Here is a 17,932-nt window from a genome sequence, read left to right as displayed (position 1 = left end):
AAGAACTTGATTTTAATTCTTCAATTTTTATAGCACTTGCATATATGCTATAGTAGTCCGATATTGGCTGTTCCGACAAATGTGCAGCTTTTTGGGGAGAAAAGAAAGTGTGCAAAATTTCGTTCGATATCTCAAAAACTGTGAAACTAGTTCGGGGATATACAGACAGACAGACGCACATGGCTAAATTCACTTAGCTCGTCAGGTTTATTATTTATATACATATTTTATAGGGTCTCCGATGTTTCTTCTCGCTTTTACAAACTTCGTGGCAAACTTAATATATCCTGTTCAGGGTATAAAAATAAACAGAATAAGGAAAAAAATTTGTAAAAGCTTATATAAATGTATGTGCACAGGTACGGATGCATTCGGGTTCCAAATGATCTTTAGAAGATTTTAGCTGCGAGCAACACTGAGCGTTAAGTAATGGCGTCATTAGTGCAATACATGGCTATTTACGAAAATATTATCAAAAAGCCAAATTTTTGTTTTGGGTTTCAAACTCAAATAAGAGAGTAACATCCTTAGATATTCATGTTGCAATCATACTATATTTTCCGAACCTTAAGGGATATTTAAATTTAGTTCAACACTCCTTTTATAACTGCTTACAAAAAACTATGTTAGATTAATTTTATGAATATTCAAGCTGGATTTAAAAAAATTATTCTTAATTTTCGTTATTGATTTTGGACGAAAGAATTTAATATTATTTAAGGGGTGATTTATTCCATAAGATTAAATTTCGATGTCTTGCAAGGAATATGCGTTAAAAATTTGTTTATTTTACACACTGTCTTTATATGTATATCTTCATATCTTCTTGGTAAAACCTAAGAAAACTCTCCATAAAATATTTTAAGTTCACAGAGTTGACTCCCAACTGATAAGACCCTCCATTTTCCAGTTGGCAACACATTTGTAGATTTTGTGTATAATATATATTCTCTATGTAGGCTAATAAGATCTATATATGTGTAGATGTGTGTATATTTAAAAATTGACCTCTAATCTTCTCTCATACTTGAGTTAGAGAACTACTGTCGTTGACTTTCGGTTATCACAATATATTATTACAATGAGTCAAAAATATTTATTTTCTCCAAATTTTAGATTTTTTGATATTTTAAAAATTTTAAGAAACTAGACGAAGATGAGAACTGTTCAACAAAATCGAGAAAATAATTTCTCAAAAAAAAAATTACAGCGTCCACGCGGTAATCGAGAAACCTTAAATTTTAGTATTAGTATATTCACACATGAATATGTATGTACATACATACATACATACCAAATGTAATCAAAATACAATATAACAGTATTTATATATTAAATTTATGAGTATATTCAAAGCCAACAATCTATTTTTAAAGGCTTTGATAAAAATTATTTATTTATTTGAAACACTGTGCAGCACCTTCGTCTAGCGGCAATAAATTCGTATACAGCTATAAATTCACGCACACACATATATATGTATGTACATCGATAATCATATTTACATACACACATACATACATAGCAACAATTTCAAGCACAGAGGTGGGGCAGCATAAACCAGTTGGAGCCACTGTTCGTGCCAAGCAAACGGTTGCATTTCGAGCTACAACAACAACAAGGCAACGTTCTGCACGCTCGACCGACTTGCATGCACAATGCCCCCGGACTCGTCAATGGGCAGCCAAACGCAGGCGCACTAACCTCACCCGATTGGCCCGCTTGGACGCCATTTACAAAAATAAAACACGCACACAACAACACGACCGAGTGGACGGACATGAAAAGTCGCACACTTCTGCCTTCTAAAGAAAAAATGAAGAAGCTGAAAAAATTCTATGCAGCGCCAGCAAAAGAAATAGCAAAAGCAAAGGAAGCAGCAGGCAGCGTCGTGAGTGGTTGGCGGCGGCCAACAACAAAGCGCACGTCGCGTGTTTCGGCGAAAGTGCGAGAGAGACGAGTGGACTGCGTAAACAGGCGGATTTCAACGAACACCTGTTTTTCGAAGTTGAGAAAAGCGAATGTGTGTGTACATGTGTGGGCAAAGTGAGCGGAATAATGAGCAAATAAAAGGCAGCACAAGGCATAAAAGAACAACAACAACAACAGCAAAAGCGCTAAACAAAAGTGCCCTTAGTGTTTCAGACTGCGGTTCGAGTTCGAAACCGGTTGCACCACTTGGACAGCTGGCTATCATATATAAAATAAATAACAACAACAGCAACAATTGCTGCAAGGCAGTCTCACTAGAGTGTCGTCGCTCTAATACATACGCCAACTGCTTAGGCGCTTGCAGGCGTTGGCAGAGTGCGGCATGATGTTCGAAAAGGGGTGGGCACGCCAAAGACACACACACATGCGCACACGTGTTTTTTGCGGGCAGCCAACAATCACACATACACGCCTCACTGCTGTGGCTGCTGCCGCTGCTGTTGCTTTGGCCTTTTTGTGCAGCGCTGTCGGGTGGCTGACGGTTGGCGTGCGGACTTGACTGCGATACCGGTTTAGTCGCTCGTGAGACTTTGTCATAAGCATATTATTTACCACGCAGAACGTTGTGTTGCCCAACTCCGTGGTGTTGGTGCGTCCTCGTGCAATCGTTTGCCGTCGTTATTGTCTCTGATCCCAACGTTCGGTGCGGATTTTTTGGTGAATAAAATATGTACGGAAACGAGTGCGTTTGACAAATGTGCATTTATTGGAACACAAATTAGAAAGCATATTTATAGTGTGCGTATGCGAGTGTGTACGCGGGAACGTAATGCCGTTAGCTGTAGTGCATTACGGACAACGGCAGCGGAACTGAAGAAACATATTAACGAAGTGGAAATATTGTAATTTGTTTTGAATTTTGAGTTATGAAATTCAGAAACCCAAAACTAAGAAAAAAGTAGGAGCTGACTTGAAATTCGGCACAGAAATTCTCCTGCTGTGTGAGGTGTCTTAAAGCAGGCAAGTTGTTGTTGTGCATATTGTGCGCGTATTGAAAATGCACCGTCGTTTTGAACAACAACAAAAGCAGAGAGATAAATATCCGAACCTTGAAAAAAAATATAAAATTCTTTGTGATTTTGTCTAAATTGGATTTTTGAAAACTTAAAAAATATATAAGAATAAAGAAAGAATATTTTATAATGTGAATAAATGTACTACAACAAAATTTAAATCAAATCAGGCCCTTAAGGATTTGCAAAACAATCAAATAAGTGAAAACTATGTCAAAGCGCCGTTTGGAAGTGCCTTAAAATAGCAAACAAAATAAAAAAATAAAACCAAAATTTAAAATATAATAACAAATATTAAAAAACAAAATTTAAGAAATAGAAATAAAATAAAAAAAAAAAATAAATGAAGCTTAAAAAATAAAATTAAAATATAAAAAATAAAAATTATATATAAAAAATAAGTTTAAAAAAACACAAAAAACTTCAATATTAATTTAACAATTTGCTCAAACGGAGACTCACCGCTTCGCCTGTCGGTATTTTGATTTGCACGAAAAATAATTAAATCGGACAGCAGAAAAAAATAATACATAAATTAAAAACAAGTATTTAAAGAATATACAAAAATAAAATATTTTAAAAATTCAAAAAAAAAATAATTAATGCAAAATTAGCTGCTGTCTTCTGAAAATATAAAAAAACAAAAACACTTAGCTTCAAATAAAAAAAACATAATAATAATATTAAATAAGTTGTATACCAAAACAAAACAACAAATTTCCAAACGCTTCAAAATCACTATATATTTACTGCGTCGCGTCCTCCGTCGCTTAAACCATTTCAATTTCCTCTTCGTTTCACCTGCGCCGTCAAACCACAATTAATGCCAAATTCCAATATTAATTTTGTGCTCAACATTCGCTTTAGTTACATTCTACATTGTGCCCTTGCCAACATAATACAACAAACGCAACAACAATAATAATTATAATAATAATAGATAACGGTGATCTGTGTCGCGCTGCTATTCAATGTTGTCATAGTGTTTGAGTGTGTGTGTGTGTGTGTGTGCTTTAAAACTGCATTCTTAATCCATAAATTCATTCATTATCTATCAGCAAGACGCCCGCTTTAAGCTTAATATATGGTAATGGCAGAGATTGGTGGCCATTTGGCTCACCAGCTACCAAGTTTGCACAATCACACACAAAGTGGATTACAACCGTCGCTGGTGATGAATCATCACCTGGAATTGGATTGCCATGGACATGATGTGATAAGTGAGTACAGCAAATGAAAATTATTTATTCATATTTAGTATTATATTATATGAATATACAAGTAAAATGCTAGAAAAACGTGGTTATAATGCTGTTAGTGAGCAGAGTTGGTACAGAGTTGCGCACAATTCTTCTGAACCATCGCCGGGATTTTATTTAATCTGCATTTAATTAGACGACGTTTCTTCTAAAACTATTGCTAATAAATTAAGTTAAAGCGAAGATTTTGAATTTTTACTCAAAACTGACTAAGTGTAGTATTGTAAACAAACTTTTCTTAATTGAGTTTTTTGTTGTTATACTTGTAAAAAATATTTCTAAGATAAATTCTAAAAAATTAATGTTTAACGTTTATACGATTCTAAATGTTATGAAAATTGTCAATAAGCTTGAATACTTCAAAATAATTATAAATACTTGTATTACGATCGTCAGCTGACGCTTCTCTTCTTTTACTGTCTCAAAAACAACATTTAATTAAATCGAAAATATTTAATTTGACTTAAAAACACTTTTTTGTTTATTTATTTTTTTCATTATTTTATATGCTTCGTAATGCAAAATACTGATTGGCTCTCAATTGGGCATTTATTATCATTAGTTCAAGGTTTCTTTAAAAATCCGAAGTTCTAACGTCAAATTTTGTTGGTACTGTGAAAAAAAAAAACAAAAAAAAAACTTTTATTCGTTACACATTTATTTCGACAACACCGAAGCTATAAAACCCATCACAGGTTCAAGTTTTCTTACAAGAACTTAATTTTGATCGTTCAGTTTGTATGACAGCTACGTGCTATACTGGTCCAATTTCAACAATTTGTTCGGAGATTGTAACGTTGCCTTGAACATAAATTTATGCCAAATTTCGTGAAGATATCTTGTCACACTAAAAAGTTTCTCATAAAAGGACTTGATTTTGAACTTTTAGTTTGTATGGCAGCTATATGCTATTATGATTTGATGTCGGTGAATCCGATAAATGAGCAACTCCTTGTGAAGAAAAGGATGTGTGTAAAATTTCAGATGGATAACTCGGAAACTAGGGAACTACCGGGTACCCTATAGAAAATTTGTTTTTGATACGAAATTCTTAAGAAAATTACCTTGATATTATAATATATACAAAATTATTATGTATACTATAAAATGCCGAATTTTGGCAAGATTACTTGTAGGTAAAGCCATTTCGAAACAAATAACGCCTTTGTTTATTGAATAGCTCAAGTGAATTTAGTTTAAGAATTTTCTCATAAAAGTGTACGCATTTTGAAGATTTCTCTGTCGTTTTAAAGCTTTCGCAAACAAATAAAACTAGGAGATCAATGCTCCATTTTATAATGATAGTAGTTTATGGCACAGAAAATAGCTTTCTCATGTCAAGAAATAGTTGAAATGAAAACAAAGTTTACAAATTAATTAGAATAGCCTACAGGCTTCAAACTGTAGTTTCATATTTAAATGAAAATCATTCTAATGCACCAAATCTGCTAATTAAAAATAATCGAGAACATGGTCTCAAATTTAAATGTGCCCGATAGGAGTTGTCATTGTAGTGGTTATCCAGATTCGATCAAAGCGGTGGTAGAAAACAGGTCAAATGTATAAAGGTCAGGAAACTTAAAGGCATTTCTTCATATTAAACACTAAACCGAGATAACTTTCGATAAAATAAAAATAATATGGGTAGTCATAGAGGGCGAAGTTTGTGAGAAATAAAACTTCAAAATATTTAATTACGATTACTTTTTGTCTTAAACCATTTGCAAAAGAGTGTACTACGTGTTGGAAGTGTTATGACAACTCAAATATGATAAGTGCAAATATTTTTCTAACATCCCAATGGGAATGCTTAGATCGCTTTGGAGATTTAAAACACACAATTCCAAGTCGGCTATATAAAATTCATAGGCGTAGAGAAAGTTAAATAATATGTTGTGAATATCTTCAATAAAAAGTATTAAGTGTAGGCTTCTTATATTTACATACATACATATACTGAGAAAACCCTATCAAGGTATGAAAATGGTTCGAATGAACTCCAACAAATATTTCAATAGAAAATCTACTCATTAGAAAAGCTTCAATTCATTGTAGAAAAATAGAAGGAGTGTTTGAACAAGATAGTTTATTGATCAAGAGATAGAATAATATTAAAATGCTGTTGAAAAACTTGCTTTTAAAACCGACAATGTTAAGTAAATAAAATTTTCTAAAAACACGCCGTAAAAGAAAGCTTGGTTTCCCTTAAAAAAAGATTGTAATTTGTAGAAAATTAGGAGCTCCTTGAAAAAGTACCAGTGGCAAAGACGAGAAGACCTTACTTAAGCTGTACGAGTATATTTTTGAACCCACTAACTTTTTTATCCCTATCGCTTCCTATGCGGCGTAGGAATATTATCTTATGTACAAGTATATTTAAGTATACATACAAATGAATGAACATATGAATGATGTCGGACTAATTACATTTTTAAATAAAATTTTCTTGTTTTTGCTTTCTAATTCCGTGTTCACTTAGCTTAGATTATGAGCTTAATGTAATTTTAAATACAATAAATGTTTAATTTACGATTAACATCGATAGAACGATTGTTGCTAGTTTTATAACTAAATACTTCTAATAGTAAATTAAGTAATTTCGTTAAATCGAATCGATTTTTAATTGCCTCGAATTATTAAAAGCAAGTTATATGCACCGAAAAACATAAAAAAAAATCAAAAAAGTAATCTGAAAAATTAATCTAAACAAAATATTGTTGGTGTTTGAAGCCCAAAATTCTGTAAAAGCTGAATTTGATAAAACTCGAATAAATATTAAATTACTTTATGACTACATCTGTAATTAATAACAAAACCATGTAAAAGTCTAATTTATACACTCATAGTGAAATATTGTTAATAATTTTTGTCAAATTTGTTATGCTGGCCAGCTTTCCAAGTGTCTGTGAGCTTCGCATGTGAAAATCAAAGAGCTGGGAATTTTCTAAAGTTTCATTTAAGAATAAAAGAACTGAAAGCCAACGAAAAATATTTATTTTTTGAATTTGTTATATACTCTCTCATAATATTTTTGCATATCTTTTTTTCTACATGCTTTTTATATTTTTTATTTATTATTATTATTTTTTTATAAAAACTTTTTTTTTTTGTTAAAAATATGCATGTATGTATTAATATTTTTCACTTATTTTTTTTCGCATTGCAACAGGCGTTTAAAAATTAAGTATTTCAAAATTCATTACCGCCGCCACACCTGACTGACTGCCTGCGTGTGTCTGCAGCGCTAGCTAGCAACACTCCATAACACATCACTTTCTGCACTAGACTTTAAACTAAATAATGTACATTTCTAAGCAGCTTTATGCTTAGATTTTAATTTGTACAAAAAATGTATCGCAAAGTTGCTAGAAATGAGTTATGTGTCTAGCAAGTGAATGAAATTGGCTTAGGTTAAATTTTGCTCGCGTTTTTACACCGCTCAGCGCTATTTATCTTCATTTTTACACATTAAATTCTACTTTTATGCGCTGAGTCGCTTAAATTGTACTTCGCTCTTTTAATTATCGTGTTTAATGCGCGTTTGTTGCGACTGCGCTTGGACGATTTTTAAATGCGCGTTGATTTATGGCATCAACAATTGTTGGATGTGTGTAATTACAATGGTATCTGATGCTTTTGAGCTCGATTAGTTGGTTGAATGACATTTTAATTGTGTTCGCACTGCATGTAGTGCGCCTGCAAACATTTATTTTTACTCGACAGTAATAAAACACAGATTTCAATTTGTTTAATTTTTTGTGAAAAAAGTGCACAGAAGTTAACAGAGTTGTTATTTAATAAAATATACTTGTATGCACATGATTAAGAGATATTTTTATTAAAAGGATTTTATACAAAAAATAATAAAATTTTAAGTCAGAAATGCAAATTTTTGATAAAATGTTTGTAAAATCTGCTACATAACAAAATTTTCTTCATAAATTAGTTAATTGGGCGTAGAGAAGTAAATAAAAAAAAATAAGTTTGAAATATAATTTTATAAAGTTAGGCCTAAATTAAAAAAAAAAAAAACTAAACTCCAGAAATAACAAAAAACAAAACTTTTAAGTATATATTATTTTCTGATCTAAAAATGTTTAAAATTTATTAAAATAGTTTGCGAAAAAAATATTTTCTTTTGATTAACTTGAAAAATATATTTTATTTGTATGTAATTTTGTCTAAATGTTTTAAACAAAATTTTTTTTCTTATTTTTTTTTTTGTTCTAGCAATGAACTTTTTAAATTTATATCTGTCTTTTCAAGTAAAAATTGCTTGAAATGTATTTCTAAATTTAAATTACATGGTTATACACATACATGTATGGCATTCTATAGCAGAAGTTATTCACACTTTCACATAAATTAAGCAGATGTTTGATGAATTTTTTTTTTCTTTAAAAAATTTTCTAACCCTTTTTTGAATATGAAGTTGAAAGTTATATAATTTTTTTCTTAAGAACAATTTAAAAAATTAAATTAATTAATTAAAAAAATAATAATTGAATATTTTCTTTTTAAAGTTAATATAAATATACATTTCTGTTATAAAAATGATTTCCAAAATATATTTACAATATAAAAAAATTTTCAAAATTCTTTCAAATCTGAATGAAGAAAATAATTTTATATGGCTTTAAAAATTGAGAATTTTCCGAAATTAAATTTTATTTACCTTACACAAGGAATGCAAAACACATTTAGGTTCTTCAGCTCACTCAAGATCAACATTCTTCGTTTCACTATCGATAAATGCATTCAATTATTATAGTTTTATAGAACTATTCCCTTATATTTTCACTAAAGTTTTATACCCTGAATAGGATATATTAAGTTTGCCACGATGTTTGTAATGCTTAAAAGAAAACCTCAAAGTCTCTGTAAAGTATATTTTGTAATTTTTTGAACGATCAAGAAATTTCTGCATGTTATAGGTATAATTTCAAAAATAAACGCTTAAGTAACAAGAAAGAGTAGTCGGAATTTAACACTATTAGCAAAACTATTAATTTGCCAAATTTTAAATAACAAAAAAAAAATATTTAACATAAAAAAGTTTTTTTGTAAATTAAAAAAAAAATTTAATAAAAAAATTTAAAAAAAATTTTAATAAAAAAATTAAAAAAAAAATTTTTAATGAAAAAATTTAAAAAAAAAATTTTAATGAAAAAATTAAAAAGAAAAATTTTTTTAAAAAAACAAATTTGATAATCGAAAAAAATTAACTAATTTTGACCACAGAATGCATTTGGACACGAGTTTTAACTATTTTTTTTAGTGCTTTATTAAAAACTCTGAACAACCAAAAAAAACTTTAAAACTTCTACACTTCAAATAAAATTTTCACATAAATTCCATCTTAAATTTAAACAACAACAACTGTGTGCCCAACCTGCTGCCGCAGATCTCGTGCCATCAACTGTTTGCCATAAATTTCACAGCGAACTTTGCAAAATTTACAAGCGTTAAATAAAAATTAATTACAATTGCAATGGTAAATATTGTACAAAACACAACAGCAAAAACACTAAACAATGACAGTCAACATTTGCCCACACCCATGCGTGTGTGTTGGTGTGAGTGTGTGTGTACAGCTATGCATACATAAATAGCAATAACTAATATTTGGGTAGAAACGCATAAATTATTTGTGACAGCCATCAAAACGCAGCGCACTAAAAGGCGGACGGACAAACTAATGCGAAGAGGCTGGCCAGCGGTTGGGCGGTCGAGTGGGTTGAACCTATGACCGCCAATTGCAGTGATCCTTTGGAGACACTTTAGCAGTGTGCAAATAGTGTAGCAAATTAATATTTTCAAAGCGATCGCTTGAGTTTGCCGTGATGACGTGGAGCGTGGTGCGCTTATGTGGCGAGAACGGGTGTTCGTTGGGGTTATGGTATGAAGTTGGCTGCGCTTTGAAGTTCGCGCGGCAACAAAACGCACTTAAAATTAGTTAAGAGCGCGGTTTTTGTTTAAAATTAGTGAAAATTGGTGTTTGAAGTGTTTGGTGTGCTTGTGTAAGTGTAGAAGAAGGGAGAAGGCTTGAAGCAAGTAAAAATTTACTTGTCTACACAAATTCAATGTTTTTATTCATTTTCTAGCTACAAAAAATTTTAAATGATAATATTTTTTTTATTATAAATAAAAATGTTTTCTCGAAAAATGTTACCATATTTTAAAAATTTTCATACTTTTACATATATCTGTTTTAATTTGTGCAAATTTTATACAAAATTATAAAAAATCGCCAAAATAAAAATAACTATATATGAAAAATGCAAAATATTGAAAACATTGTGCATCTTTTACGCATTACAAATACATGTTATTACAAATATTTTATTTCGGTGTTATTTCAGGGAAGCTTTGTTAACAGTGCTAAATTTTTATTTGTGATACTTCAAAAAAAACCAAATTAAGAAAAATTATTTTTCAAAATTACAAACAAAAATACAAAAATTATGAAAAAAAATTACAAAAAATTTTTATAAAATATTTTAAAAAATGACAAAAAATTTTTTTTAATGTTGATAAAAGTCCCGTTAGTTTTGAAATATTTAACTTTGTTTTTAAAAACTGAGTTACTGAAAAACTGTATACAACGTTCAAACTTTTAAAATTCAAAATTAAAAAAAAAATAACTGATTTCAACGCACCAACGTCACTCTTCTGCCACAAAAAGCAACGAAATTTTGTTTCAGCAACACCTCATCAACTTGGTGAAACAATGCACGCGGTTGACATGCGAGCGAGCGTTGAGCGCGGCGTAACTTTGGTTTATAGCCGCAGCGAAAACAATTAAAATACTTAAATATGTATGTTAAATATACATACCTGTACTGTTTTCTGTGCAAAGTTGCAACTTTTGCTCTGTTGTTTGTTTGTTTATTCTTTATATTTTGCACTTCTGCGCGAACGTAAATATTTTAATGAGTTTCTCGTGTTTTAATATTTTTTTGGGTAGGGATGTTTGTTTTTGTAACGCCACCGCTGATAACTTCTCAAGTAGTCGTTAAATTAATTAAATAGAATAATTTTTCCTTTTTTATGCTTTCTTTTGTTTAATTTGCATTTATTTGTTTAATATTTTTTAAATATTTATTTTGCAGATCTTTGTTTGTTTTAATTTTTTGTTTATACATACGTTATTATTATTTTTTCATTTTCTTTTTTATTTATTTTAAATATTTGTTTATATTTAATTTAAATTAAATTAATTTATAATTTATATAATTTTAAATATTCTTTCGTTTTTATATTTTTTGAGATTTTGTTTGTTTTTTAGATTTTTAGTTTTTTATTTTTTTTATTAATTAAAATTTAATTACTTTTTATTTATTTAAATTTCCTGTTTTGAATTTATTAATATATTTTAAAACTTTTATTAATATTTATTATATAAATATTATTTTGTTTAATAATATTTCTATTTTTGAGAAAACTTTTTTTATTCATTATTTTCTGTTTTATATAATAAAAATTTTATTTATTCTTTATTTTTTAATTAAAATTTATATATTTTTTATTTGTTTCAATTTATTGTTTTTTTCGTTTTTGCTTAATATGAGTTTATTTATTTTGAAATTTGTATAAATATTTATTATATAAATATTATTTTGTTTAATAATATTTATATTTTTGAGAAAAGTTTTTTATTAATTGATTATTATTTTTTAAATAATTTAAATTTTATACAATTTTTACTCATTAAAGTTTTTTAATAACTTTTTTTGTTTGATTAATTTTTATTTAATTTAATTATTTTATATTTATTTATATTACTAGCGTTTTTTTTTTTTAAATTTGAATTTTTGTTTTTGCTTGTTGTTTTATTTTTCATTTTAAAACTTCTATAAATATTTATTTTCGTTTTATATATTTATTTCAATATTTTATTTATACGTTCTGATAATATTTATAGTTTTGCGAAAAGGTTTTGTTTATTAATGTTTGTTATGAAATTAAAATTTTTTAACTTAATTATTTATTTTTGTTTATTTCTGGCATTTTTAATTTTTCAATATTTTGTTTATTCGTTTTTTATAATTAATTTCCTATTTCTTAATTTATTTTATTTTGTTTACTCCTTGTTATTTTTTATACATAATTAAAATTTAAATTTTTATTCATGTATTTAAATTTCTAATTTTTTTTTGCTTTTTATCTTTTTTATTTACTTTTGTTTATTTTTGACATTTTTACTTATTAATTTTTTCTTAATTTGTTTTATTATATTTCTTATTTATTTGATGTTCTTATTGCTTTTATTATATACTTTTATTTTTTTTTATTTATTTTTAATTTGTGTTTATTTTTTCGTGTTTAATAGTTTTTAATCTTTTATTTATACAGTTTTTTAACTTGATTATATATATATATATTTTTAGTTTTTAACTATATTAAATTATTGTCTGTCTTATAAAATTTTTCTTATTAATTTATTTTTAATGTTTTTGTTTATTAAAATTTTGCTTCTTTTAGTTTTTATTTATTCAATGTCTATACACTATTAGTACATACATATAATTTTTTATACATATTTTAATTTTTTGTATTTAATTATTATTATAAACTCTTGTTAAGTTCTTAGCTTTTATTAATTTCAATTTTCTTTTTTAAAATTTTTAATGTTCTTTATCCAATAAAATTTATTTTTTATTTTTTCATATAAAATTTTTTTTTTATAAACTCTCCACAACTCTTTCTTCCGTCTGTTTCCCCGTAAATATTTATTTGTTTATCCGCAAATTTGCCAAGTTGGCAATTTTTACCCTCTTTCTGCTGCTGCCGCTACGCCAATAAAGTTTCCTTCAACAATTACTTAAATGCATCAGCTCCATACTGTCATTAACGACAAATTTATTTCAGTGAACTTTTCACAAGATTCTGCAAATACGCGTACTTTAGTTATATAGACACTTATGCATATATACATGTGTGTGTGTGTGTGTGTTTATTTGTCACCCAAAGGCAACTCTTCACTATTCACAAGTAGTTTCAGTATTTATTATTTGCCTGCGCAAACAAATCACACGTCAAGTGTAAGCTTTTATTTGTGTGAGTTTGTGTGTGTGTGTGCGTACCGCTGAGTGATACTTTAGCGAATTTATTTAGCTGTTAAAAAGCAAATCTGCGCGCTAATTCAGCCTCCACCATGTCTTGAGCTGAGAGAACCAATTCCATCGAGCAAAACTCACCTCATCCCAGCCGTCTAATCCAGTTTCAGTGTGGCGCTTTTTCATGCGCTCACTCGTAAAGTAAACAATTTTATGTCACCTTATAAATAATAACAATGCTAATGACCATGAAACGTTGTAATGAAGTGACAAAAAGTGCGGCAGCCTAAGGATAGTGGTTAAGTTAATTTATCGTTAATTTTTTTAAATGCCTTTTAAATAAATATTGAATTGTACACATAAATTATTGTGTTTAAACAAATTAGAAATATATTGACATAAAATGTTAGTTTTATTCAGTGAATATGCATTTCTAATGCTTCCTTTTGGTTTATGGCAAACTCGGTGTGACAGTGCTAGTAATTGGCCTAGATGAAAATGTAAAATTATATGTGGCAATTCTTTAAAGTGGCATAAGTCAAGTTAATTTATTGAGAACATATTTATTATTCTAGCGAACTACTTCCAGACTCGTTGCTATGCTTTAACTAAAAAGATTACTCAGAAACGGAAGCTTACGGTGAAATAGAGTTAAACTCAAGAAAAATATTTACTTCGCATTTTTATAGCATTAGAGGGTATAAAAATATATTTTTCCCGATTCCGATCGAGCAGTTTGTATGGCAGCTACATACTATAGTGGTTCGATCTAAACAATATATTCGGGTATGGTATCCTTGCCTTGGGCAATAATCTGTGCCAAATTTCAGGAAGATATTTTGTTAAAATAAAAACTCTTCCATACAAGGACTTGATTTCGAACGTTCATTTTGTATGGCAACTCTATCCTCAGCGCATCACGCTGCTCATTTATACTTTTATATATACCTTACAGGGTTTCCGACGTTTCTTTCTAGGTGCTACAAAATTTCTCAAATTTGCTCAAATCTTTTTAAGGGCTATTATTAAATTGTCTCTATCTAACCAATGAGCTGTTTATATGAGTAAAGACCGAGGTTGAAAAAATCTTAGTTGAGTGAACACCTATGAACGATTATATGTTTTTATAAAGGTCTGTGAAGTGATCCATATAATATTTGCATATTAAGTAAGCCCAAGTCTGACTGGGTCATATATGAATTTCTTCTATATACGTAAATCGCTATTAATTAAATCACTCTCTCTTCTCGACCCAATTTATTCTCTGCAACACCTATTCATGACAATTCGATGCTGTTGTGGTTTCTCAATTTTTCGGTTTTTCTTATGTTTCCTACTGACTGCGCTTGGTTGTAGTTGTTCTATAACAATCAATATCTCTTGACATTAATAATGGGTACACTCTGTTTATGGCGATTTTCTACTAAACTATAATAAAAATAGCGGGATATATTTGTGTTGTCGCAAGAAAAGAGTTCATTACGTGCTTTCTCTCCGTAGACACCGCCAAGACGTTGACGTGTGTGTTTTGGAGCGATCTTCCTCATTAAAGTCCTAATGGTTTTGTAATAGATGACTATTTTCTGTAAATTATACAAAGTTGTGTGATACGCCACATACAAGTATCACTTTTTTTAAAACATATAAGACTCTGCTGCCGTGGAGCTTTCAAGGTTATGTACATGTAAAAAGCGTTTATAAATTCTTAATAATTATATGCTATGTTGCATTTTTCTTTAAAATGTTTCAGATTTTATGGTTTCTTGATTTTTTCTTCAAAGCTTTCAATGTTTTGTGACTTATTATTATAAATTTGTCTCTAAAACTCCCAAGCTTACATATATAACATGTGCAGTCCTTAGATAATGAGTGTTTAAGGCTTTGTTGTTTATTGATGTTTGCTCGAAGTTTTTAAGTTTATTCGATTTCTAAATTTCTATTGAAAAGTTTTAATTGGATCTCTCTCGCTCTCTTTTACTCAAATGTGTTACGATATGTGTTTCTTATACATATGCACAAAATTCTATGCGAATTGCTTAACTCTACCACTAGCAATATACATACATACATATGTAATACATATATACATATATATGTCGCTCACACAGTTGAATACTGTTGAATTCGAATATTATAAGTTCTGCTTATACAATCGGTTATTTTCAAAAATATTCAAGGTTCAAAAACAATAGTTAATAATTATATTAATTTTATTCAATTACATACACCTGAGTTATACATATGTATACAAGTATATACTTGTATATATAATATATGCGGACATCATTTCTTCTACCGAAATTTCGAAACTTCCAGCAAGGCACTAAAACGCAAGCAAACAAGTTTATTTTAATTAAAAGATTGTCACTGATTTTAATTATATAAAATATAAGAAGAAGAAGAATAAAATACAAATTGGATTATAAATTGGCTGTCAATTATTGCTTGTATATACATATGTATGTATTTTATTGCTTACAAATTTTTATGAGCCTCGCGAATTTAATGAATTTCATGAATACTGCGAAAAAATTTCCAATACGTAAAATTATACGTAACCTTACCTTAACGGTATTTTAATTTTTTAAGCGTTATTTTTTTATTTATATTTTTTATTTTTGCGCTAATGAAGTGTTGATAAGCTGTCATTTGCATATAAGCTATTTCAGTATATCTATAATATATGTACTATAACCAATCATATTTTTATTATCATACATAACTTAAAAAATATTAATTATTGCGAAAAATTAATAGCGTTGGCGGATAACTGTTTGTTGCGGGCAATCGAACGGGCATCAAATTACAGATTTTTCCGAACATACTTTTTTTTATAGAGGTTTGGTTCACTTATTGTTACAATGATTATATAAATATATATATATATATGTATATATTAGGGTGGAGTGAAAAAAAAATGCTTTTTTTGTTTAGCCTGAGGGTCAAATTTGCAGATTATAAAAAGAGAAAATTTTTTGGAAAATGGAAGTGTTCTAGAAGCTGTGGAGAGTCCTCTTTCTGGCCAATTAAAAGTTATCAACTTAAAAAAATTTTGTTTTGGACATTATTGGAGTTTAAATAAGAAGTCTTAAACGACAAAAGCGTTGAAATAAATTTTGTGTCAAACCGTCAAATTCGCTAATTTTCTTATAAATGTAAAGAGCTTAAACCAAAAACTATTTATTATGTCCAAAAAAAATTTTAACTCGAAATTTACTTTAAAAGTGAGTGGGATGTTAAAGAAAAAATTTTATTCCAAAAATTTTCTTTTTTTATAATCTACAAATTTTACCTTCAGGCTAAGCAATAAAAAAATTTTTTTTCGCTACACCTTAGTATACATATATATATATTTCATTAATCATAGTTGTAATATTCAGTTACAGTTACTTATTAATAATTTTTAATGAATAGTATTGTAAATTTATTTTTGATAGACAGAGTTCATGTAATTTTGTCTCCCGTGTTTTACTCCTCAGAACAAACTTTTCTAGAAAAGGAAGGTTAATCAGGTTTGTTATGAGTTTCGACGCTCTTAAATTTGATGTTGTAAAATATTTTGCGTTACTAACGAACTAATTTCGTTGCTAAAAGTTCTCTGAATCGCATTGTTTACGTTTTAAATCATATTGATACTATACACAACAGCTTTGAACTAAAAATTCCATTCTTTTGACTTAAAAGGACTTCGTCGAACTGAAAATAGGTTATAATACCACTTTTTAGACTTTCTATGTATATTCTAAAGCAGTTTCGAATTTCGAATAAGTACGGGAACTTTTTAACTTTTTTCATTCATTATAATTTGAATTCAGCTTTACAACAATTGACAATATATTATTTTTTATGCGAGTTTTCAAATAAATATATGTGTCTATAAATAAAGCATTGTTTTGAACAAGCAAAATCTAGCATAAGTTCTGAAAATCTTTTTAAAAACTAAAGCTGCTCTCCGTTTGGTCAAAAATACCTAAAATGTGTAATGTGGCGAATCGAACAAGCAATTCGCATAAATCAAAAAAACTGGCATAATCAAAATGCGCTGAAAAAGCAAGCGGTTATAAAATTTTAAAGGCATTTTAGAGGTATTTTTGTACACTCTAGTACTAAGTTCAACTAGTACGATTTGTTGTACCCCTCTCTAATAAATTTTTTGACCTAAGAGCGGCGCTCAAATATATCGATTAGAAAATTGGCGAATCAAAGGTGACTACTATGACTTGTCTCTAATGCTAGTAGCTGTCAAACAAAAATCACTGAGTTTTCAAAACAACCGGCGCCTAAACAAATGCGAATGATAAGTGGTTTAGATTTTATGTTTGCGAATATTGATAACTTTTTACGACTTTCATATTAATAGTCGAACTGTCACATATAAGCGCGCATCCTAGACATCGTGTTTGGACAGACAGACATTGGAATGCACGCTAATTGTGTTGTTTCTGCAGTCATAAAATTATAAATTACTTTATAAATAGAAGTAAATTATTATAAAGCACATTATTGCCAACAGTTTGCAAATAACCGTTAACCAAAGTTGACACTTTTTATGGTGACAAATTTCCACGCTACTAAAAATGGTTGTTCGACAACATAATTTCGAAAAGGT

The 17,932-nt window shown here is 28.8% G+C and overlaps 1 protein-coding gene across 1 annotated transcript in view; it reads left to right on the top strand.

Annotated features, from left to right (window-relative positions):
* The first annotated feature begins 3,592 nt into the window (after positions 1–3,592).
* tup (LIM1_Isl and LIM2_Isl domain-containing protein tup) overlaps positions 3,593–17,932 on the top strand; it is a 73,614-nt gene continuing 59,274 nt past the window's right edge. The window contains exon 1 of the mRNA XM_014231947.3: positions 3,593–4,225. Within this exon, the coding sequence (XP_014087422.2) occupies positions 4,090–4,225 (136 nt within the window). The 5' untranslated portion in view covers positions 3,593–4,089. The remainder of the gene's footprint in view (positions 4,226–17,932) is intronic.

This window comes from Bactrocera oleae, chromosome 3 (assembly GCF_042242935.1).
Source record: "Bactrocera oleae isolate idBacOlea1 chromosome 3, idBacOlea1, whole genome shotgun sequence".
In the NCBI taxonomy this organism is placed as follows: domain Eukaryota; kingdom Metazoa; phylum Arthropoda; class Insecta; order Diptera; family Tephritidae; genus Bactrocera; species Bactrocera oleae.
Note: the sequence above shows the minus strand (reverse complement) of the source record. Positions and strands in the feature narration are given on the sequence as shown.